General features: G+C 34.4%; 1 protein-coding gene across 2 annotated transcripts in view; it reads left to right on the forward strand.

Annotated features, from left to right (window-relative positions):
- Positions 1–27,056, forward strand: part of LOC149792143 (uncharacterized) — a 102,482-nt gene that overhangs the window by 28,079 nt on the left and 47,347 nt on the right. For both annotated transcript variants that reach the window (XM_089969349.1, XM_089969350.1), the window contains exons 6-10: positions 2,274–2,384; positions 17,295–17,483; positions 25,069–25,176; positions 25,409–25,603; positions 26,794–26,889. In XM_089969349.1, the coding sequence (XP_089825475.1) occupies positions 2,274–2,384; positions 17,295–17,483; positions 25,069–25,176; positions 25,409–25,603; positions 26,794–26,889 (699 nt within the window). The remainder of the gene's footprint in view (positions 1–2,273; positions 2,385–17,294; positions 17,484–25,068; positions 25,177–25,408; positions 25,604–26,793; positions 26,890–27,056) is intronic.

The following is a 27,056-nucleotide window of genomic DNA, read 5'->3' on the forward strand; positions in this document are numbered from 1 at the left end:
AACTGAAGGAAGTGTTTTGGCTGGCCCTAAGGAATAGGTTTAGTGTTCTAGAAGATGAGACAGCGCTGACCATCGACAATTTCAACAGAGAAAATAAGGATGCAGGAGAAGAAGGTTTAGGTTATAGGAACAGTAAAAAGACAGAGTGGATATCAGAAGAGACGTGGACTCGCATAGATGAGAGAAGACAGATTAGGAAAAGACTTTTGGACTCCAAGTCACCAAGACTGAAAGAGAGAATTTCGAAGGAGTATGGAGGAAAAGACAAGGAGGTGAAGAAATCAACAAGGAGAGGCAGGAGAGAATAAACAGAGAGATTGGCAAAGGAGGCGGAGGCAGCAGTAGAGCAGAAATACATGAAGACGGTGTACCAGAACACCAAGAAGCTGAAGGGCGACTACGGCCAGCACCACTACTTTCCAGTGTGAGATGAAGCTGGAACTCATGTCACAGTGGAGGAGGAGAAGCTGAATAGATGGAAGCAACACTCTGAGTCCATACTGAATCGCCCAGACCCACCAGTACTCCCTTACATTCCTGAAGCAGAGGAGGACCTTGACATCAACTGCGACGACATAATGTTGAGGAGGTCAAGCAGGCCATCCACAAGCTGAAGAATGGGAAGGCACTTGGCGATGATGGAGTATGTCCCGAGATGCTGAAGGCAGAAGACACAAAGACACCGCAGCTTGTTTGACAGAGTCTCCAAATTATCTGGGATTGTGAAGAAGCACCAAATAATTGGAAAACAGGAATCATCGTCAAACTTCCCAAGAAAGGAGACCTGGGGAACTACAATAACTGGCGAGGAACCACCTTAATATCCATCTTTAGTAAGATTTTCAGTCGCATCATTCTCCAACGTATCACAACAGCTGTGAACGGAATCCTACGCCAGGAACATGCAGGCTTTAGGAAGGGCAAATCCTACATCGACCACATCTTCGTTCTGAGACAGATCCTTGAGCAGTCCCACGAGTGGAATGGATCCCTTTATGTGGTCTTTGTGGACTTCGAGAAGGCCTTCGACAGCCTGCAGCGAGCCTCTCTGTGGAAGATCGTACGACACTATTGCGTCCCCCAGAAACATGTCAACGTCATCAGGCCCTTTTACGAGAACGTTGAGTGAAAAGTCATCCACAACAACCTACTCACGGAACCATTCAAGGTGGAAACCGGAGTGAAGCATGGGATGTATTTTTTCGCCGATCCTCTTCTCACTGGCCATTGACTGGATCATGCGCCGCACCATAGAGGACATGAGGCAAGGAATACAGTGGACGCTGACCTCAATACTGGATGACCTGGATTATGCCGACGACATCGGGTTTCTGGCAAGCAGACACCAGAATATCCAACAGAAGACACAACAGTTGGTAAAGACAGCAAGCACCATAGGTCTTCGAGTCAACATAGGGAAGACACAAGTCTTGAGGAAGAACACTAGAGTGGGCGACCTAATCATCTAATACTTTTAGATGAATTTTTCTATATCCTCACCTGATGTATTGGCGTGTTCTGAAGATTGTGTTGCCATTTAATTTAACATTATCTAAAGCATCATTCTCCTGCTCTTTTGCTTTTGTTTTCCAAACCTCATAAATGACACTGTTTGCCAATCAAAATCTAAGGAAATTTAGATTTTGTTGGATTTCATGCATTTTGTAGTGACATGTATGTTTAGAGGTAACAATTCTTGCTGTCAAATGCTTGGGCAGAGTGTTTGCCTAAGATAATAATTTAGCAGTTCTTATTTGTTTTGGTGCAGTCCCACTTTGTGTGGAATTGACGTTCAGAATCATGTCGCACTGAAGTGTTCGAAATATTAACACGAGGTGGCAGGTAAATGGACTGAGTACATTCATATTCATGTTTCATTTATTTTCCACCTCGTTCAATAAAACTGGCACAAAAACTCAATTTTATGACGCAGAAGATATGGTTGATAGATCAAGGCACAAAAGCTCGGTATGTCACTTGGGTCCATTAACCTACATAGGTTCGTTATGTATTTCTTGATTACTTGAAGATTTTTCAGTGTGCTCTCTTTATTATAACAAAACATTTTTTACTATTGAAAATATGACCCACTTAGCTGTTTTGATATCACTGCAACACTATTTGTCCACATAATAGGTTAACTACATTTGTATAAAAGAGACACTTCTTTCTAGAAAATGCTTAACTCTTTATCGATTGTACGGAAGGGCAAAATATATTTCAACAGTTACAAAGGTCACCCTTTATTTAATTAGAAAACTTTATTTTCTCAGCATCAAGTACTGCAAGCCCTGGCACAAACACAAGACATTCTTCTGTCACTTCCAGTTCGAATGTTAATACAACGGCAGCTAATGTTCCAACAAGACGAACATCTGAAAGAGGTCAGTTAAGTTACAGTGTACTAAACAACAACAAACAAAATAATTCAAGATGTAACGGGAATAAGGAATGTTAGATAAATAAGCTATATTATTTTATTCACGTATATATATATATATATATATATATATATATATATATATATATATATATATATATATATTGGGTTAAATGAAATTTGAGAATAGATTTTTATTTTCAAATAATGAAACACCAATTCCGATATATTTCTAGCTAATAGCAATAATTACAAAATAGTTATATTCCCGACCCCCAAAGGCGTTTATTCCTTTCCTGACAAGTAGTTCAACCTAAGTTATTTACTGATCGAAAATATTTTATATATTTAGAACAAAAAACTAGTGCTAGCTAGAAACGCAAGTATAGTTTCATGCTGTGATTAGGGAAAATTGTTTTGGGTATAATAGTGGAAACGGAAACAATATAATATAATTAGCTCAGTATGAACAGAAACCAGTCTGCTATTCGTATCCTTTTAAATCTAGTATTATAATATCACAAACCATAGACATTTACCATTTGTAGTACCATTTTCAGTCATAGGTTTGATGAATATGTATTTAAATCGGCGGTGGACTTTTATTTTCTGCACATAGTTTTGAGTCAACTATTACGTACGGGTGACATTTATGAATAATGGAATACTGAATAAAATATGTAAACGATGCACTATCATATGAGGCAATCTTGGACTAATTCTACGTTTAGAAGTGCAGTAATGCTAGATAAACTATTTATGTGCATTATCTTCTGGAGTCATCAGAAGTACTTTAAGACATACATAACTACGGTTTAGAATTACATACTGATAAAGAAGCAAGAGATAACATAAAATTCTGAATTTAGGGTCTCGTGAATATGTGTTTGTAAACATGATTAGAAAATAAAATAAAGTGTGAATTTAGCACCTTTTTAAAAAATATTGAACCGAACGCAGATATTAGGATTGATATTGGTTTTTGTTGCTGCATCTGATTTTATGATAGTTGTTTTAGATACAACTCATTTAACATACCAAGCATATTAAATCATAAATTACGTTTTTATGATGCCTATCCCAAATAATATGCAGCAGCATATCATACCATACTATTTAATTCAACACGCAGCTAAGTTACATAAAAAGAAGGAATATAGTAAGTAAACGTGAGAGTGCATCCGCAATCGCATTTTCTTTTCTTTGATGTATCTAATGTCAGTATTGTATTTTTGCAGGATTAAACTCTGATTTTCATATTTCATTTTGTTAATGAAAGTAAGGGGATTGTGAACACTGAATACTGCAGAACGTATAATCAGCTGAACGTTTACGTATGGTCTTTAATTAGTCAAAAGATTTATGACATTTGTCAGACCAATTCAAACTGGAGTTCGTACTTACGAAATTTGTCAGAGGTTCGGAGAGCGTGGAAAAAGGTTGACATTTTCCAAATATATCTCATAAAGTGTCACAAGATTATCATAACCCCTTTCTGATATACATACAGGATTTCATTTACCATACTCAAAGTGTCTTTTAAGTGTTCACGTCCTTTTGTAGAAATAATAATAGTTTGTTGACTTTGCTACATTTGTTGATTTCGTTTCATTCTGTGACATAGTTTAAGATTTACAATCAAAACCTAAACTGGGCACTCGTCTATGAATTATAGGTTTCTATCATAAATCTGTAAGTACTGTGCCACTCATTTCGTGGTTTGCATTTTAATATGGGGATATGCCATTTATGAATAGCTTTTTATAACAAACAACACCCTCGACAACTTCCTCCACAACATATTAATGTCTTGAGAAAAAAAGCAAGGAAAGAAATCGTCGAGCCTCAAGAGCACTTGGACAAATAGCTCGAATCAATGGATTACATAAGACACTTTTCATTGTATAGTGTGTGGCGTGGAAATTAACTTCACTTTCTACGAAACTAATTTATAATATCCATTCACAACATCAATATTGGCAGATAGCGTACAATTAAGCAAGAACATCTTTACAGTTAAATGTTGGAAACGATGACAAAATATGATTAAATTAGGTATTTGATGTGATAGTATGTCCATTCATATTTGACAAGGTTTTAACTGTTCAATCACATATAAAAACAGTGTAGAGAAAGTTCCCCTGAAGCTTTTGTCCTCACACTAAGGACTCCATCAGCAGACTAACTCAATCCCTGCTGACTGTTAACATCACTCGATGGAATGTTGAGCGATGTTAAAAGATTGTCCCATATGTGTTGCAGGTTGTAACGGCACACGTCCCTATTTTTGCGAACGGATGTAAGTCGAGTTTTTAACCCCACACGCAATACTACCAAATGTAAAAGGGACTTCCGAAAGACTGAAAGTAATAAAATTAACTTGTGTTTTAAAGCGTACCGGTCCCTAAGGCAGATGTTAGTTCACCCAAAGGATATGTCTGATAAGAAAGATATTTGTGGATCTATCTATCACATTAAGTGTGAAGGAGAGGGTGAAAATCAATGATATTACAACTATATTGGGGAAAGGGAATGAAAGATATAACGAACATATAATGCAAAATTCAAGCTCGTCTGAATCATCACAGTAGATCCACGATATTTTCCATGCCCATACTCTAACTTTGAATTCAGTTAAACTCAAATTGAGAGCGAGTCTGCGATAGACTTATCAATCAATCTCAGAACATGAATATATAAAATATCCCTCTTACAAAATACTTAATCAGAATAGTATTTATCTCTTGTTTTGGTAAATAAACTTTCGTAGAGAAAGTTCATAATGTCTTGAAAACCCATCCAAACCATATATGATAGGTATGTTTTGAGCAAAGTTCTCAACAATGGATGACATTATGTTGGTTTCAATTAAGATTTCCTAACTCTGTGAAAAAAAATCTATGTACCAAGTAAAATGACAATTCCGAAAGAAAATCGATATAAATTTTAGAGACAATTTTTGATATCTCTAAAATCTGTTAGGGAACTTCAGATATTAGACGAGTCAAATGATACACGGAGTTTTGCAGGATAATACAATCAAAAGGATATATTTATGCCTTGTGTAAATTATAAGAAGCTGTTTGCAATCTTCAAAGTTATCACCATACGTTTCTTTTATACTAAACAACAGAAAATAGCAAAAAAAAACTAACAGTTACAGTTTAGTGAATTAAATCACAAAAAGTCATAAATGTTCTATCACATGTCCAACATTATTGGATAATCCAAATGAGTTCGAAGGTATTTAGTTTGAAAGGTTTGATCAGCGACTTATACTATGTTAGCCAGTAATATTTTTGACGAAATAAAGAGTGATGTAAATAATGCGTTACGACTATATGGTGATACACTAAGTAACAGAATAGTGCCAACACCTACATGTTTTGTAATATTCGAAATATAATTTAATTCCTTACTTTATTATATGCTCCATTTTATATCCGTTAACTTTGCATTGTCAGAAACGTTCAATATTTTACGATAGTGAACTCGCGTACAACTTCATATTGCACTCATAAAGGAATTACTTTCTATTGTAAACAAGCAATGGACGCAGACGCTAGCACTTTTGATTTGTAAACAAATAATTTACACTCGCGTAGTAGGCGTATTACGTTTTGGTTAATTAAATTTGTTTCTGAATGAAGTAAAGCAGATGTTTCGTGGACTGCCACATACCCGTTGCTTTGGCACATTCCGCATTAATGTTTTGATACAATGTTTTTGATTTAGGCTAGCTGTGCAGTATACACCATAAAGGATCATTACAAATTACTTGCAAGTGACAAGGCATAAACTGTTTTCTTTTGCTGGTAATAAGAATGGCAAAAAACATATACTTACAGTTTTACATCCTTAATTTCCTCAATATGTACTTTCTTAGTTCTGCAAATCCGAATAACATGAGCCATGTCATAGTTTCTCAGTCTTGATCACACCTTTCGAAATTGTACTGTATTTTCAAATAGAAGTGCAATTACATTCTCCTTACTGTACTAAAAATGAATAAAGCATTGAAATGCCATAGCGTCTCTTTGATAATTGCAACATAAAGACTTCATATTATTCCCATATTATGATTTCAAACATTGAATGACAGAAACAGAAACACATCTGCAGATGTCAATACGCTTATGCCTCGCTTATTCCATCCGGTTGTTTTCATGTGGAATTGCCACATATAAAACCAGTCCATAATCACAAAATTTTGTAGAATCGACGAAAATACCAATATCTATTCATTCCAGGTCAAATAGAAAAGTTGTTGCAATGCGCATTCATTCACAATATGACTCCAAATTTCAATGTTAAAGAAAAAATTAATTCAAATTTATCTGGTCGGAGTTATGTTTGCATTAATAATGTTATTGTTGTGCAATGATGTATCTGCGCTTGTGTATTCAGTTTGGAATACGGCATACTTTCAGTTGCTTTGTTTCTTGTTGTGTATTTTGTTAATATAATCAAACATTAGATAGAATATGAAAATGAGAATATAATAAAAAGGTTACTGCATTTGTATGGGAAAATATGAACTCATTTTGTCTGATAGATATACTGCACTCCCAAAGACGTGTAGTATTCCATCTGAAATACGCATTCATATTTTCTCATACAAATGCAGTAACCTATAAATACAAATGGAACAATTAAAAATAAGTTACAATAATAAACCCAAATAGTTTTAAATTGACTATCACAAGGCGAAAAGTATCGAATAATCCCAATGAGTTCCAGTTGAAATCCGAATGAAGTTCGTGTTTTTGAAATTTCGAATTCTAATGAATAAGTGGAATACCTAAATTAAATCCTCTTAAACGATTGCAAGTATATCACTCCCTTGAGACTGTTTATGTGAAGAATCCCAACTTTCATTATATCATTTGTTATATAGAAAGCTGAAATATAGTTTGAAATACAGGAAGAGGGTTAAATATTCATTCAGGAACATTCCAACAATGTCAAGTACTTTATCCGCCAGCGAATCAAGAACTAGGTCAACATGGTTTGTCAAGAAACACGTGACCTGAAGTCAATTCACGTCACTTGTTTACCTGGATTAACACTACAGACCACTATTTTGAAACAACGCACTGTTTACAAAAAGTAACGGATTTTAAAGCACAAACCCTAGATCGTAAAGAAACTTGGTATTTAATATGTTATTAAGTAAATGACCTCGACCTTCTATAATTATGAACATTAACACACTTAATATGGACATGCATACTTACCGGCGATTTAAATGCCAACACTGCCTGAAAACCTGAACTTATTTCTGAACGACGGCTACATCCTGATTTTGATCTTTATAATGATAGTATGAGAGTTTATATGGAACAAAGGTTCAAGTGCATTTGGTAAGTGTTGCCTTGATTTGTATGGCGCTACTGGATTGAGAAAATATAAGGGTATTCTTCTTAAAGATCAAAACATTGACAATGTTACCCACAAAGGCCCTCGTAGATGTACCGTTATGTTATCATAATTTAATTTTGATTGTACTGCTTCTTTACTTTCCGATTTGTATGTCCACGATATTGCAGCTCATTATTTGACATTAGATTTTGCTTTAAAGTAGAGCGCATTCGCTTCTCCTTAACGTTCAAAATATAAACATTATTTACAAATGGGATCGATCTATGCTTCGAAAGTAATGAGGCACACGGCACACTTTGGAAAGTGTATATGTATATATATATATATATATATATATATATATATATATATATATATATATATATATATATATATATATATATATATATATATTATTTCAGGCCAAAGTTATATTGTACACAGTGAAAGAAACTGAATTACACTTAACACCCACGGCAAATTTATAGTTTGGAAGGAAGTAAATTTGTTCCAAATCACCTTTAAAAATTGATACAATGGACGATACTTTATAACACGTAAGGACAAATTTAACCTTCGCTGCTAAGAATAGGAAATTTTAATGAATCATATATGACACAATGAGAGAGATGAAACATTTAGATTAGTATTTGGGAGAAAATATTCATTTGTATAAAAATCGTTTATGATATGCATGCTCGTTTTTTTATGGATTTTCATTTTCAAATCGCATTGTCAAATCCAAGTACATTTTCAGCATCAAGCAGAGGTAATTTTGTCGTGAAACATAATGTATCGAAAACCCGGTACATGCGGTCATCTGTACAAACATAGTTATAAACAACACAATTCGAATGAAAAAAATATCTTTGCGAGACAGTGTCTGATGTCAAGATGTCAAATTTAGCAGACACTATTAAAATAGTCCCGTTGAGACACATGGATCTAGATGATCGCTATTGCAATGTTTGATATGCAATCTTAAAATTAACCGGATCTAGATGATCGCTATTGCAATGTTTGATATGCAATCTTAAAATTACCCGGAAAGATATCGCTGGTCACCGGATATTTATCAAGCCAAATACAAATACCAGATATTTATCAAGCCAAGTACAAATACCAGATATTTATCAAGCCAAATTCAACACTTTCATTTACGTACTACTCTCAAAATGCACATAGCTTGTTCTATGTTTGCGTAAGGTTTCGTTTAAATTCAAAGTCTATGACGTGCAATCTGAGATTTTATCAACCATGAGTAAAGACAGCCTTCATCTACACTGCACTCGTAAATTAATGATGACATTATATATATATAATATATATATAGATAGACAGCGCAGGTACACAGCACATCATAACATGTACGGTAAACAGCTGACACTACCGTAAGAAGTCTGTTAATTCTCCGTGTCACAAACTTTAGGTAGCCAACGTATGTGAGCATAACATAAAAAGAATATTTGTTTGAAACGAGTGAATAAAGGATATATTTCATGGAGTGGATGAAAAATTCAGTATTTTAACGAGTGGCGAATCCACGAGTGCAAATACTAGAGTTTTTCACGCATAAAAGTATATCAGCGATGATAATCTTATATCGATACTAATCGTAACTGACCCAGTAGTGCGTCACAAACTTGCATATCTGACTGGTGGGCGGATTTATGGTAAAACGAAACGTGCTATTAACCTGTTTAAAACTTTTACCGATTTTGATGTTGGTATGTATCTATATTTTGTGTAACATTTTGTACGTGATTGTATCAATTTTGTTTCTAAATTTTAAGGCTATGAAACCAGTTTACGAGTTAGGGATTATTTTCCATTACACGGGTTGTTCATGTGAGGTGGTTTCTTAGTATAATTATGTTGGATGCGTCGGTCCGTTGGGTTCTTTTATGATGTCGGTATTACGAAATGAAACGAATTGAGAAGAAGAACATTTCTTTTAAGACCCGTTTGTGTGCATATAAGGAGGGAGCTGAACAATTAATCCATTCGTATTTTAGATTCTTATTTCATATGTTCCTGTTTTAATAACAGCCTGCACATGTTTTTAATGTTGTGTTTATATATAATTTGAGAAGAGACATTTGTTTAAATTATTCATTGGAATTGCAACGTCCTCATCAGATTACACTTTTAGTAATGGCTTATCTCGAATTTATTCAAATGAAGTCTGGAAGATGCCATTTTTATACATCAAGACTGTTGGCAGACCAGTACAATCGAGAATATGCAATTAGTACATGAGATTCGTTTGGACTTAAGTATAACGTTTTAAAATTATTTTGGATTTACCTCATAATACTGCATTTTCTTCAGTTTTCATTTAATAACTTTTATTTTAAATTCTTTCTTTAGTTTTACAAAAGGTGATTTACGTCTTTCTCTTACTTAGCTCTGACCATAGACTGCCGACTGCAGATAATCTGTTGCCAACACGCTAGTGTGCCGGCGCAACAACTCGGGGTAACGGAATGGCTATATCAACGACGGTCAGGGGTTTATCAACGACGGTCAGGGGTTTGGCAGAAACAGCATATCAGCCTGGTCAACAGATGTTCTGACATCTAACCACTTACGGGTACTTTTTATGGATGGCCTTAACTAAATGTGATATAATGCTTGTCGTGCCAAAGAACTCGCTAATTCAATGATTGATGTGATATCTTTCAAATAATCGCTGAGACTGGAATACACGAATTCAATTATGAGAATTGTAAATAGTTACATTGCCAGAACAAATCTTGGCCGAGGTAGAAATCGTTGTCCTGCCATTATCTTTGCCTACACCGTGATTGTTATTAAGCATCGTGCAAAACACTCTTGCATCACCAGTTAAAAATGACATTGAGCGCGTGGAGCAGCATTCGGTCAGCGATATGTCCCTACACCATGTCGAAACTCATGTAAACAAGATCACAAAATTAACATCCGGCGTATAATTCGTTGACTGGATCTCGCCAGAGCTCGGTCGAACATCAGGATCTAATGGAATAAACCCGGTAAATGTTTCTCTTCCAGGTATTTTCCACATGAATGTCCTAGCACTGCAAGGTGCACATAGCTCTGTGGTCGCGTGACGTTTATTTTTCATGTTGATAACACGCGGGTCTACTGTGTCAGTGCAGACAGATCAAAGTATTGGCATTTTATGAGAATGTTAGCATTGCAATATTACATTCAACAAATTGGCCACGGACAACAAGTTTCACGTTCTTAATTTTTGAGCAACAAAACCCACATTGATAGAACATCATGAGGTCTTGCCAAATGATATACACTTGATAATCATAGTAAAGTTTGAGTCTGGTAAGACTCATTTGTTACTTAATCACGTTATAAAAATAATCAAATGGGACTAGTTATATCTGGTCGCAGATATCCAGGAGTGTTATAAAGTCTTTCGAGACTATTATGAGCTCGCCAATGAAATAACACACACATATATTGTTGAATTCATTAACTATGCTGTTGAAGCCACGTTCATGAGCGACAGAGATGGTATTATTATCAACCTGGTTTTCGACAACTATTTCGTGCTGGATAATAAAATATTCCTGCAGAGATATTTCTTTGTCATCCATACAAACACGCAGATTTCCAAACGACACTATGTTAGTTACGTTCGATTTGGTAGAATCATGCACGCTCATAAATATTCATGCCACATTGCGTTCCGACGACATCGATTTTAAAGTCCGTTTCAAACGTTTATTTTAAAATGCAAAAGCATCCATGGGTTTATTAATGACATACCATGAAAGGGAAGGTATAAGAATTTGATCCAGACTGGATTAAATGTGTGGCTGAGGTAGAAAATAATATCTCCAGCGATTTCATCTCCGTACGCTGCTCCAAACAATATGCATGGGATGATCACCATCGGCACAGGAGAAATTTACAACAAACAAAGTACCAAAGTATAACAAAGTTCTCTGCAAAAGTATAGACCTCAGACCAATAGTGGTTTGCATATGTGTCCTGATAATGGCATTGGTCCGATTGATCGATTATGAAACATGATGTGACCGCATAAATCCAAATGCAACTTAGAGTACAACCAGGAAGGTGTCAGTGGCGAATGCGAGAATGTCGATGTCGACAACGATATCGGAATTTTATGTTTTATGTCTCAAACTGATTGCTACTAGATCGGCATGGCAAGAAATTGCAGTGATGCAACTCCGTGGCTTAATATTCTTTGGTGGTTTGAAAATTAATAATTCATATGTTGTTCATGGAGAAACTGCCAGGATTATCACGTCGTAGAAATTCTTGATGGCACATAATGCTGAAATTCAACGGATTAATACAAAATATCACAGGAGGGGATTCAAAGATTACAATTACTGTCCACGGGCCAGCGCTATAATCGAACTTTGAAATATCCATCGAGTGTTAACATTGGAGCATCTTCGATCAAGACCGTGGTTAGATTCGGCCGGCGAGGGCGGAGTGTTAACCGTAGATAATTTTCTATAATGCGATGTGCATAATGTTGCTCAGGGTATCGATAACATTACATCGTTGATCGCGGTAAATTTTACATATAACGCTGTGACCGACATTTATAGCAATGCGCACTGCAATGCATCGGACCCGTTATTACGGTACGCTAGCTCCCCAAGGATATATCCTATATAGTTTTCCCGAGTGTGTCACCAGACCATGTTATAAACGTGGTGCCTACGCAGCTGGTTTATCCTTCACAACAATACATATTTACACTGACTTGATCAAGGCGGAGAAACATTTTCCGTTCCTTTGTCTTACATATATTTTACCGAGATATTGCTACTTTGATTCAATAAACATGACGATTATATATCGATACACTGCTACTCCATAACGAGATGTGAATTAACGAGTGCCAATATACAACGTCTATTACGGAAATGTGCTTAGCGATATTGTCCAAGGTTTATTTAGTAAAGTTTCGCCTGTGGTCCGTGAACATGGTATTTTACTCGTTATAAAGGTCATCCGGCTTGTAACAAACATATTGCTTGATTATTTTCTCGAAGAACTATTTATCAGATCATTAATGGTCTGCCATCGCTACTGGCAAGTGCGGCAGAAATGCCTCCCTCCAATATACAGTAAAATAATTAATAAATAATTAAATAATGTGGTCCAACATTAAAGTCAGCGAGCAACGGCGACAACATAACCGCGAATCTTAAACCGGGGAGTGGACTGAAATTATCATTGACCGCTAACGGTCCATGTTGGTAAATCACCACCCATTTAGTAAATTGAAATACAACCATCAGAGTAATAATACTCTTATCATGATATAATTATTCTCATACAGATGTTCAAACGTATATCAGATTTGGCGTTGGACATGGGAATACCCTGGCTGAAAGAAGATTCCGTCGGCGATAATACTATTATTCCTATGACACACATGTGTCAGCGAAGGAGAACAAGACTAACAGGAAAGTTTCCTAAGGCTGACAAGGAAATGTTGGTAAAAGACTGAGGCTAGCGAGAATATAAAACTGCCCTTATCGAGTTCTGATTTGCTTCATTTGGCGCGGAAGACGCAAGTCAAATATTTCAAAGGAGTGTTTATGCACGATGAATTACCAGTGATGCCACATTCACGTAAAATAGGAATAATGAACCTAGATTCTAGTGAACGCCCTGGTACTTCAGTTGGTTCTATATTGGATTGACACATGCGTGGATATTTATTTTGATTCATTTGGGCTATGTGAAGTTATCAATTATATCCTTGGCCACGTACACATCGACTAGAAGCCTTTGTGAAACTTAATTTGCTGAGGTTGATGAGATCATAAGTACTGTCCGCAAGCGGGCCGTATCAGCCATTCCAGTAAGGTGCATTATATATATATATAAATCGGTGAGACAATTGGTCTCGGCAAATTTTGGGTAACATTACTCTATATATGACTATGATCATCTGCAAACGATCAAGACGCCCACTTGCGCAGGGGTTTCTACAGCGGACACATGGACCTTTGCCTCCAAAGAAGTTTTATCCGCGTTGACTGACGTTACTGAGATTGACCAAAATTAACTTGTCTTTCAAAATCAATTCGGTCAGATGAAAACCAGCAAGGTTTAAGCGATGGATTTTACAGTTAGGTTGTTTGGGTGGGGACGAATTTCCGTCTTGCTAGGAAATTTTCGCCGAGATAGTTAAGATCAGAATCTGGGTACTCTGAGTGTAAATAAGTATAAACGCAACGCGAGCCGGATACACAATGACGACATAACTCATCATGAGCAAAAACAATATAGTTTATGTGCGTGATCCAGATAGAGAACAGAAAGTAGTAACAAATATCACGTTGACGATGGGGACTGGAATGGCCACCTCAGTAACAGTCGGGGAAGTCCCCGTTGGAATTGTCAACAGTTCTTTTTCATTTGTGGCAGGTGCATTTAGTGCTGGTGGAAATTATTTACGATACTTATTACAGAAAATGTATAGTCAGGTCAAAGTTGTGACAGCCGCAGAAAGTTATTTATGTAGGAGTGCTAAAATATTCTTTTTGAAGCTATAGATCATTCCAATGTAACCACAGATGACTGCAGCGCCGTGTTGGCAGACCAGTTGCAACGGAATCAGAAACACAGTGACGTTAACTAAAGTGTCTGCAGGCAATAAATCACCAACAATATCGTTAATTAACTTTTAAAATACTACTAAAAACGTACTAAGTATTTGCTCTAAAGTATTTATACGAACGTTGTGTGCATCATTTCTTCTACCGGTTATGTTATCTGCCTTCACAGTCGTCGATGTGCATTTCACCACTGGTATTTTTATTTCAGTATTACACGAGCGTCTTTGATAAGATATGCATGTGGAACTAATTTTTCTACATCTATTATTGATTTTTCCATGTACATATTCAGCTCTTTTTAAGTTTATATTTGTAGGGTAGTCTGTAACTTTCACGCCGTCGCACTTCTTAGATTTGTTCAAATTTCTCCTTTTGACTATGAAATTTCGTGTGTTATTGATACTTATTATTGTCTAGATTCAGCAAGAATCAAATACATTCACTCACCATTTACATTTTATCGTAAAATGTATCCCTATAAATCATTTTATCGAAGATAATATAGCTCGGATTGCGTTTCGCACATTATTAGCTTTAAGGACACTTTTGACCCATTGCATGGTATTGAGGAAACATTTAGCACATTAGTCGCATTAAATCACATGTTTAGCAGAGTTTTGGAATTAAGAACAAGTTCGAACACTATTTTCGTTAAGGATACCTGTGGCACATTATTGACTTGAAGGACAGGTTAGCACATGACTGATCATGTCTCTAAGCTAATAATATGCTAAGCATGTCTTTATTATATTGGGCACTCTAATCGTCCGTAATATGGATATATTGTTCTATTGGTTACTTAATTCAGTCGTTGTTTTTAAAGTCAAACGGACGTTAAAGATAAATTGAATTTTCCAAAATAATCTTATTGATCATGCATAGCAGGCACGTTCAATAAATATGAGGCTCACTATGGGGTGATATCACCATCGGACAATAAACTTTGCACAATAAATTTACGTTTTCTTATTGTACCTTAAGATTTCTTTGATCCGCATGTCAATCACATCACTAGACTCTTTATTTTACTTATCGCGACACAATGATATAAACTTAGACGGAACTGCCTTTCTACTGCAACCGTATATGTGTATAAGGAGAACATAATCAAGTAGACTGAAACCACAGGGGATATAATACCCGATTAGCTCAACGAGACATTAATCCAAAGTCTGCTGGAGATTATTAACGTTTGAGTCAACGACGTTTTTGTTGCACTTTCTTTCTCCACGAGAAATCATCACGAAGTTGTTTATTTCTTTTGTTGATATCATCGGAAACGTGAACAATATAAATGTATTGCTATATATATATATATATATATATATCCTTCATATTTATATTATATCCTTGTAATTTATTCCTTGCATGCAATTTGGATGATTCTTACCAGATTTTCTGCTTCCCAACCACCATGGGCTCTAAACAATATAGTTTTTCCCCTGCAAACCATTCATTGGTTACATGGGACAAGACCGACAATCGACATATACCTAACAATAGTCACTGTTACACTGCCTGGCACAACGCGTTGACTTTCCCATGTGGAGCCATTTGTATTGACTCTTTCCGATTATATATGTTAAGATTATAATGCTTCTAATTAATTTTAGCGTGTGGGTAGTGTAGCAGGGGGCCTCCACGGTGTTTATTTTGCTGTTTTATTTAGGGTGGGACGGGTTATACTGGAACAAATGTATTTCAAGTCGCGGTTTTTACAATTTTTATACTTGATGTGTGCTATTGATCACCAATTTTCCAAGAAATAAATCTCTTACAGCGGGATGGGTACTTTCTTTGTATCTATCTATCTATCTATCTATCTATCTATCTATCTATCTATCTATCTATCTATCTATCTATCTATCTATCTATCTATCTACCTATCTATCTATCTATTTATCTATCTATCTATCTATCTATCTATCTATCTATCTATCTATCTATCTATCTATCTATCTATGCATCCATCCATCAATCCATCCATCCATCTATCTATCTATCTATCTATCTATCTATCTATCTATCTATCTATCTATCTATCTATCTATCTATCTATCTATCTATCTATCTATCTATCTTGTTATCCCAGCTTATGCTTTTCTAGATTCCAAATTCAAAACAATATGGTGGGGGAGATAATTCATAATAATTCATAACTAAATATTTCGTACTATAGCACTATCCCCAACCATATCATTTCATACGATGTAAAGTTAATTATTGCCTTCTTAGCATGTGTATTCTTGTCGATATGTGATTTTAAATGAAACCTTTTATCAGTACACCTCTCATAAGCATCATTTTTCTGTGTCCCTCTCTGGTATGACTCCTTTTAAATGCAACTAACTGTATCAGGACAAGAAGGTTTTACGAAAGGGTATATTCAATATTTTAATCTTCAATGTACTACAAAAGTTAGGCCAGACTTTTAACAATTATCGGATGACAAAATAAACAGCACCGAGATTACACTCAAGTAAGACACAAATGTATTATTGTGATGCTATGGTAATCGTGTGCAGCAACTGGAAATTGAGACACCGCATGTTATCCAGCCTGACCTTTGATTGCGATATATAAAGCTGTAGTATTTGAAGTAAAAGGAGAGTTCTAGGAAATTACGGTGTTTGCCTTAAAGTATGTAATTAGGTGGATTGTAATATTTCGTTAATGTCGTTAATTGTTGTCCAATGTCCCTATTTTCAAATTGTATGCAACAAATAATTTTTAATTGATATTGGTATTATTGTCTATTTTCAAATGTTTGCATGCGATTTTTAATTAGTATTTGTGGCTGCCATGTACTATCCACCTATCTACACGTGATAATGTTTTAGTGCATGATTTTTCTCTAATCAATATCTTAACGCATATGGCTTTCTCTGCCTATTTGCTGTTACTGTAATCTTTCCATATCAATATTGTTTATCTTGTAGGCAGCTACTACAGTCTTGGAAATTTTCTGGACTTTAATAATGCATTGGAAAGATGCCAAAGAAATGGGTCGCATCTGCCACTTGTTGAAATTGAAAATAGTACTTTGTTGCTAAAGGACTTTGTATCCGAAGGCAATTGCTTCTGGGTACAGGCCATGTTATACTTTACAACAGACAATCTAAAGAAAGGTAAGCTATGTGTGATACGGATCTTCATTTACTGAATATATTAATAGTTAAAATAGTATGTTCAACCCATAAACCTGATGAAGCACTCTAGTTATTTCAATTGCTATTAAAGACAGAAGGCATTTGCCTAAAGAAAATTAAACATACAGTGTACAGATTAAATGTACAGTGTACAGTTTAAATACACAGTGTACATATTACATATAGTGTACATATTAAATATACAGTGCACATATTAATCTACAGTATACGATTAAATATATAGTATATAGATTAAATATACAGTGTACAGATTAAACGTGCAGAGCACAGATTAAATATACAGTGTACATATTGAATATACAGTGTACAGATTAAATATGCAGTATGGAGATTAAATATACATACTACAGCTTAAAATACTGTGTACAGATTAAACATACAGTGTACAGATTAAATCTACAGTGTACGATTAAATATACAGTATACATATTTAATATATAGTGTACATATTATATATACTGTTTACAGATTAAACATTCTGCGTACATATTACATATATAGAGTACATATTAAATATAGTGTACATATTAATATACAGTGTACAGATTACATATGCAGTGTACAGATTAAATATACAGTTTACTTATTAAATATACAGTGTAGAGATTAAACACATTGTACAGATTAAACATACAGTGCACATATTAAATGTACAGTCTACATTTTAAACATACAATGTACATAATAAATATACAGTGTACTATTTAAATATACAGTATATGATTTAATATATAGTATACATATTAAACATACAGTGTACATATTCAATATGCAGTGTACAGATTAATATACAGTGTACACATTGAATATACATTGTACATATTAAATATAAAGTATGCATATTAAATATACAGCATTCACTATATATATACATTATACAGATTAAACAGTGTTCATATTAAATATACAGTGTACAGAGTAAACATACATGTACAGATTAAATATAAACTGTACAGATTGACTAGAATATTTAAGTGTAAAGCTACATCTTAGCACAGTGGTCCGTAGTTAGGTCGGAAAGATAATAATAACAAGTAGAATATAAGATTCTATAATCTGGGCGACTAAAAATTAGATTACCGTAAAAGAAAATCGATGCTCTCGAATGTTATTAGGTGCACTCATAGCACGTATAATACATTTAATTAATATCTGTTGTGTGTACTGATCAGCTACCATATAGAGATAAAGTTAATATGAAATATAAATCTTAGTGTTCCACAGATAAGTCAGAAGAACCGGAAAACAAAATCATGATGCGCGTTCAACATTTTCTGTTACTTAATATCTACAAATGTATTAGCTAGTTGAAAGTTATAGAGGATAAATGTATGCCTGTATAGACAAAAACACATACCTTCTAAAATATATATTAAAAGCAAATTTACAAACATTAATAATCGAGACAACTAATATATTATTTCACTATGAAATTATGAACGGCAGAATGTTAGGTTTTTAATGTCATTACATTTAGTAATACCAACACTCAAAAACAATTACTTTCAGTACCAGCTGTCATAGAGAGTAAACGTTCTAAAGAGTATTTGTATAAATGACCATCACAAAAGCATTAAGTATGAACGAATATTGCTCTGAATACTCTTATTGTTTATACTTGTCTTCTTGTTTAATCAACATGTTTGTGTACCTCTTACTGTTTTTTATTAATCGTTTCAACCGCGGAGTATTTCATTAATTACGTTGAGTGCAAACATATGGTGTGTCTTTAAAAGAAGTATTGGAAGAAAGTAGCGTTTCTGTCGATAGGGTGGACTAAAGTTTTAGGCAATTCTATGCAACTTGTATTCAAACAAACACAACTGACAATTCACGGAAGATTGTGATATGCTGATTAAGAACGTGGAGGAAAAACTGAATTCTCTTCAATCATGAATCACTATAAACTCGAAACCTTAATTAGATATGATAATAAACATCTTTTGTCATGATACGTTTGAAGAAAGCAGAACTACCTTGTATGTGAGTCATCCGTGATCTCCTTTCATAAGGTCCGATTGCATTTTATCCGTAGTTGTTGTTGTTCCATATCGATCTGTGTGCTCTAAGTAAGACAACTGTTTATTTTCTTATTGGAAAGCAATGCTTGGAACCTTCCAATACATGTTGGGTGTTGATCCAAAGTATGTAAAAAGATCCTTCTCGGTGCCGCAAAAAGTCTTCAGATAATGAAGACAACCAATTGGTTATGTGAAAATACTTTCAACAGAGATCCTCTATAGCAGACAAGAACCTAAATATATTCATAGATGAAATACACAATGGCCCAACTGTCTCGGTGAAGCAAAAACAACAACAAAAACACTATCAATTTCCAGGTAGTATTAAGAAAATATGTATTCTCACTTGAAATAACATATTTTTCTTTGGACTTCCAATGGTGGCATTTGGTTATGAAATGTTGGATTGAAAACATGGATGTTTTCTTTATAGGATGTATAAGTTTAGAAAGTATCTTGCTGTATGGAATATGAGGCTTGCATACAAAATACAATTCCTGTCCAGAAGTTATTAGCTCAGACAAGGAGATTCAGCCGATGTGCTAGTGTTTCAATGATGGCTGTCATTATGCCCGTTGGCTTGACTCCAAACGCATGTAATAGCTCCAAAATATCTTAGTCACTCAAATCTCTTGTTATGACTGTTATGAAGGTTTATATATGGCTCTCGTGATAATGGCTGGCGATGCTCAAATATAAATCCAATAAACCACATCGAAACAGGAGCAAAGTGTTGAGACACTGGTTGGACAGTTCACATAATCTGCTTGCCAATCGTTTAAATACCTCTGCTTGTTGTAAGTGATCGATATTATCGCATCTCTCAGAGTGTCTCGAAGTATTTGTCTTTGCAGAAGAGGAGGTACGCTGGCACAATTCGCGCTAGAAGGCGTTGTTTTTTAGTGTTTTAACGCATATATATTTGATATCATGTTTGCTGATATAATAAACCTTCATAATGGCTCTTGCTTTATGCCGGTAACCATAATTAAAGGCACACTTCTCTGTTAAATTGGTATTGTGGTTTCTTCAAACAATTTAGAAAACGCAATCAAAATTATGGCCCTGAGTGATGCACATGAATTCATAACGTAACAAACTGGTTAGTGGCCTGAAGTCTTTTTAGCACGGTTTACTCTATAGAGTTGTAGTGCAGAGTAGGTATATTTTAAAGGTAGGTAAGTAAGGATCCTATGAAAAAGTCTAAATATGTTTGTTTAAATGATAAGTGGGCGTTGAGTGCGGAGTTGACCATGCCATCATTAACTGGTTTGGTTTTATTAGTTGACGATTCACTATTCAGGCCACCGTGATCTGAATTGTCTTTGGCACACTTGGCTGAGATGCCACTTAGATTTGATTGATCAACAAAGGACTTGTTAGAATGAGAGTAAATATTTTCGTGAACTTACTGTATATCACATACGTAGTAATTTTTCAGTGTGTGCCTCAATATCTGCTTCACCTTATACAACAAAATACACTTCCGATATATAAAAATGATGATATCATAGAAACGTGTTTTTCTGACAATCATGTAAATATATTTTTGTGTCCATTGATAGTACATTTATAGTTGACTTAATGACTATTATATTGCAAGTCTTGCTCAATAACAGTGGCAACCATATAACAATGTTTATGTTTACTATTTTGTAAAGTAAATATAAGGAACAAGTCCTGATACTCCCTTGTCATTTGAAGTTGGATGGGGTTTATACAAATGTTGATTTTAAACCTTGGGCTGACTTCTTGTTCAAACATTCTCGCACTCTTCATCTCTCTATGTGTGTGAAACACACACACACAGGCACATGATACACATATATATATCTGATTTTGAAAAATGACATCCTTTAGTGTTTTATTCCTAATGCATTCCATCATGTAATGTTACATGCGTACAAAACACATGAACCAAAATGGCGGCTATGTTAAATACACGTTATGCCCCTGAATATTTTAACCCTTATAAAATAGGGTCCCATGCTGTTCTCGATCGCCATTCGGGAAAAGCATTTATTGCAGCTGGCTGGGATGTGGAGTAAGTTAAATAGCGGCGTCAATGTGGCACCGAGTTATCAGGTCTATCGTGTTGATTGCGCTGTGGACCGCTACCATGCAATCAGCTAGTTGACAGGAAATCCCAGTGGAGAACGGCAATAAATGTGGCGGCAATCGTGATGAAAAGCGCTGTCATCGTGATTGCGGTCACATGCATTGCCGTTATCCAACTCACATCAGTAAATTCTCCCATTACCTTTACTATTTTCCGTTCACGGCCTATCCACGAACTATCGCGCCTGATATCCCCTCTCTCGTCTCCCACTTGTATTGTTTCTTCTTCGGGGCTTCCAAGAGCTTTTCTACAGGGTGGGTAACCTCTATAATGCATTTTATTTCGGCAGGGTGTTTTACATATTTCGTGTTTATACTCTTAAAATCGATTGGACTGTTTGCTTCGATGAGTTAGTTGTACCGCGTCTTGCACCGATAGTTGCTTCTTTGATGGTGGTTCCTGCATATGTCATTCCATTCGCCAGAGCTTCTTTTCTGGTTTATGACTACAGCCAGAACCTGCATGCTCTAGGTCAGCTGCTTTAGATGTTTTGTCTGAGCTGCCACCAGCGCCATTAGCTTGTCCATCATCGCATTCTGAACAGACACTTTTGTCGCATTTGAATGTGGGGCTGTATCTATGTTGACAAGAAAATTTTCTGTGCATTGTACAAACCAATTAACAGTATAATTGCAGGAGCTTGTCGTGAACAATATCGAATTTGTTTAACATTGTATTTTAATTATTCAGCATTCCATTCAAATGGCCAATAACTATTGTGAGTGAAAAGTATGTTACTTTTCAATGTGTATTTATTCTACATTACTCTCCAAGGATAACAATTTAGATGTGTATTCCTTTCTCTTTGCATTCCTCACGCGTTGTTATGATGGATTCGATAAAATATTGTAAAGTAGCTGATACAGTTCTTAATCACTTGGGAACTATATCTTGAACATCTCAAATTAATTCTGATGTTATCATCTACTATTGTTTTGGAGTTTATCTTAAAAACCTCAATGTCCTTGATACGTTATCAACTTTCCTGAAAAATATATTTCTTTCTTAAATTTGCTTTCCGCAATTATTAAATTACATTTTTGTCCTATTTGATATGGCTCTACTTTACAAAAAGCTGGAAAAAGAACCATAATGAGAGCCATTGTCTACGCGTACAAGTGACCAAGCCTAGCTAAGCAGTACTGAAATTCACTCCAGCCATTTGCTGAATGCACTGTTATATTATATGCATGGTGACTTTGTCTTTATCTCCTATGCATTAAACATTTCCTCAACTTTAATTACCTTACAGTGTTGTGTTTTAAACGTTATTGTATACAGTTTCTTTTGAAATGGTGTATAACATGTATGTCTTGAATAATGCTGACATAAAATGTACTAAAACTAATAATGATGAAAGGCATTTCCTATTACCATAAATAATACAGTTTTGTTGTTAAGCTATTTACTTTCGCGACATATCAGATACATGTGTTTTCGTGAAATCTATATGGTGTTGAGTGTAAGGTCTTGTTTTCTTGTTCATTTCAAATTAGCTTGTTTCTCTTTTAATCTTTGGAAGAAGTGAGTTTTATTACAAAAGTACACAGAATATTATGAAATGAAAACGTGCTATGCCGTTGATGTTTCTTTCTTCTTCTAAATCTGTAAACCTTTACCCTTTCAATAAAGGACAGTCCTTATGTAAATAAAAAATAAGAATCGAGCACATACAACATATTTTAACAACGAATTATGCAAGCTTGAATATCAAAAATGTCAACGAAAAATTCTCGTAACACACAGTTTTCGCCATGATACAGTTTCCATAGCGGTTCTCCAAAAATGTTGCATTTCTAATTCTTTTAAGATACATGATCATCAATGAGTTACAGATGCGGTTATTTAAAGAAATGAATTGTGTTCCAAGTGATTAGTTCTGATTGTTTTTCTGTAAATGATGACGATACACAATTTCCCATGTTCACATAAGGTCACTAGTTCGTGTACATAATAAAGAATTGTTAGGTCATATGTTGAAGATAAATCAATTCACACATGTAAGAATGAAGCAAGGGGAAACTTATGTCTGAAGCAATTGCATTATGTATGGCGAAACGTATATTTGCGTTTATTTAACTCCATAAGTTAGGTAATGTTTGGACAGGTACTGTTGTTAGCAACGATGTAGTTTCTAAAGCAAAAGGTGCAGTATGAAATGATTTGAAATTGGACACATTGTCAATAATTTTGACTTTCTGATTGCTTTCGTACCAGCGGGTGTAGATTTATATTAGTAAGTGCACATTAGACTTTAATCCCCATAACTGTTTAATCCCCTCTCTCTCTTTATGTGCCTATATATATATATATATATATATATATATATATATATATATATATATATATATATATATATATATATATATATATATATATATATATATATATATATCTGTGTGTGTGTGTGTGTCTGTTGGAAATCGATTGACATGAATCACAACAAAAGATGTCACAATGTGAGTACGTTGAATATCGGCCTATGTCAGAGTTTAACTTATTTACAGTCTATTTAACCCCATATTAACATTTTGGAGGTATATAAAACTGTATTCTATACCGACAAGTGAGTTGCGACAACATTAGCTCCACGTAGCTAATATACCGGTAACATTGTTAGGATACCTACAATTCCCAAGAAAATATGTATAATATTTCAGTTTGTTCAACAAGATGTCAAATATGAATATCAAGTTGGCAACTTTTACATATAGCTGTGCGTAAAATTCTCAAGGTTTGATCCACGTCAGTTGCTGGCGATTATTTTCCAATCGAGTGATTTCATTTCAACTTCTGACACTTTTGAATACATTCTAAGGTCATCCACTAAGTAATGTATATATTGTTTTAATGTAGAAGAAAGAAGTATGAACCATTGCTTGTCGTCTATAAATTACCAAAAGAAGCAAAAACATTATCAGAAAGGTATTAATATACAGATGCATACCGTACATAATCGTTATAATATTATAACCAGGGGTTACAAAGTTTGTATTTGAATTCCCTTTATCTTGAAACGACTTAAAGTCTACTTTTAGACTGCCCACAATTTTGTCATTAGCTGAGAGTAAAATATGATAAATAGGTTAATCTTGGATAATTCCTATTAAATAAATCAGAAGTGTCACGATGTTTGAGAAAACGAAACAATAATGGTAGTAACAGGGAGAATGACTATAGCTACCTTCCAAGATTTATCAAAATCTCTAAAACGTTAAAGTACGGAAAGAAACTAACACCACAAACACACACACAAACGAACCGACAAAAACGGACCTAGAAAGCATATTCTATAGAATGAGTAAGCTTAATTAAACGTTTATTTAACTGGCAGATTCATTAAATATTTCATCTCGGAAATAATATCTAACTATTTTAAGGTTCTATTCAATCTTTGTTTTAGAATTTCCATACCCACAGCATTGTTGTGGAACATTACAGAAAGATGGCGAAAATATTACCAAATCATGTATTGCTTGCTCCAATAAGGCTCCATACATATGCATGTCAGGTAAGATTCATTTGAATATGATATAATAACGTCGAATATAAATAAAACTATCCAGTATTGTTAAATGTTAGTGAATTTACAAGATACTATTAACTACTTTCACAAACAATATGAAGTAGGTATTGTGCTATCTCATTCTTATTCTTCATGATTAAAAACAAAGAATGTCTCATAAAATAATTTGATGATGACAGTTTATTCCACTGAAAAGAAAATATTTTATTATATTTAGATCTTAATATGAATAAATCAGGATCGAACATGAATGCCTCCACATGGGCTGATGCGCAAGATGACTGTAGGGCTAAAGGAGGTCTTCCATTATCAAACAATACTAATCTTCAATCAAAATTGATGGACTGGAAAAATGAGACCAGATCGTTCTGGATAGCTAAAATAGGGTCGTTCAGACCATTGGCTGCCAAGGGTAAGATTTTCAAGGTTTAAACGAATCGTATGGAAATATGAACTATTTTACTGTCCCCCATATATTACATCTTCTTTATTCTCCTTCATCGTGTTGTTGTTGTTGTTCTTCTTCTTCTACCTTTCTTCTTCATCTTCCTCTTGTTCTTCTTCTTCTTCTTCTTCTTTTTCTTCTCCTTATTATTATTATTATTATTTTCGATCTTATTGTTATTGTTGTTGATGTTGTTTTGTTGTACATTCAATTATATTTTTCAATAGTGTTCTCACTTAAAACAGGGTGCAAGAAGGTGTTTTATTATTCCAACCACTTTTCTTTTAAAGAAACATTTTGTAACATTCTGTACCAGCTTAAAAATGACATGCATGCTAAGTATGCCTGCATTTTAAAATATATTCTTTAAGTGATTATAAATGAGGACTAACATCCAAATGAGTTATAATCCTACAAACAATATAACGGGAAGGTTTTGTATAGATCATTGGTATCAATTTCTTTCTCTATTAGTAATGGACTGCCCTGTATTTGCTCTATGATTATTATTCAAAAGCATTTAACAAACAGCGTCATGTTTCAATTGTTTCAAGCGAAAATAATAAATATAGTATTTGTACACCATTTCTAGAAAAAAGTATTCATCTTCTAATTTTTGATTTATCCGTGTACTTGCTAAAATATAGCTATTATTAACCTTTTTAAAGTTAGTGCACTTGAGCTACCTTAAATATACCTATCCTAAATGATTCAAACTAAGGTCTAGTCAATCGGTGATACTATAATGCTGATAATAAAATTAGTACGGCTGGATGCATCCAAAATGTTTTAATGTGAAAAACGATCCAGTGGCATGAAAATCCTTTTTAACATATTTCAATTTCCTCGCCGATTCATTAACTTTTCAATAAATAACATCATCAACAATACAAACTCGTGAAATGGCACTATATATATACTAGTCCTATGAATAAAATGTGTAAAGTGTTTTAGTTAAGATTTTAAAAACAGCCATGGATTGAAAACAATATCTATAGATATAGACGTGGCGCAATACTTTTCGTTCAGTAATGTTATTGCCTCGCAGTTAACTGTATAAGTGTTGTACATTCTATTGATCTGTTTGTCCCAAAAAATGAAAATCCTTTATACGATACAATATACATAAATAAATTCAATATTTATATAAATATTAGATGAAGAATACGAGTGTGGATATTGGTGTAAAAATGAAGTTACATTTGGATCATGCGTTCAAGAGGGGCGAAACCAGACCACATATTGTGTTTCCGGTAAGTATACTTTATTTTGGCACTTCATTAGGATTTAAGTATTAATATAAAATGGTATGCTAATAAATTAAATAAGGAATATTATTTGGTAATGTACATCAAAGGATGGTAAACGTTAAAGTGTCAAGTCAAGATACTTCGAATTATGAAGTACATTACACGTCAAA

The sequence above is a fragment of the Sinohyriopsis cumingii genome, chromosome 9, assembly GCF_028554795.1.
Source record: "Sinohyriopsis cumingii isolate HCF-2022 chromosome 9, ASM2855479v2, whole genome shotgun sequence".
In the NCBI taxonomy this organism is placed as follows: domain Eukaryota; kingdom Metazoa; phylum Mollusca; class Bivalvia; order Unionida; family Unionidae; genus Sinohyriopsis; species Sinohyriopsis cumingii.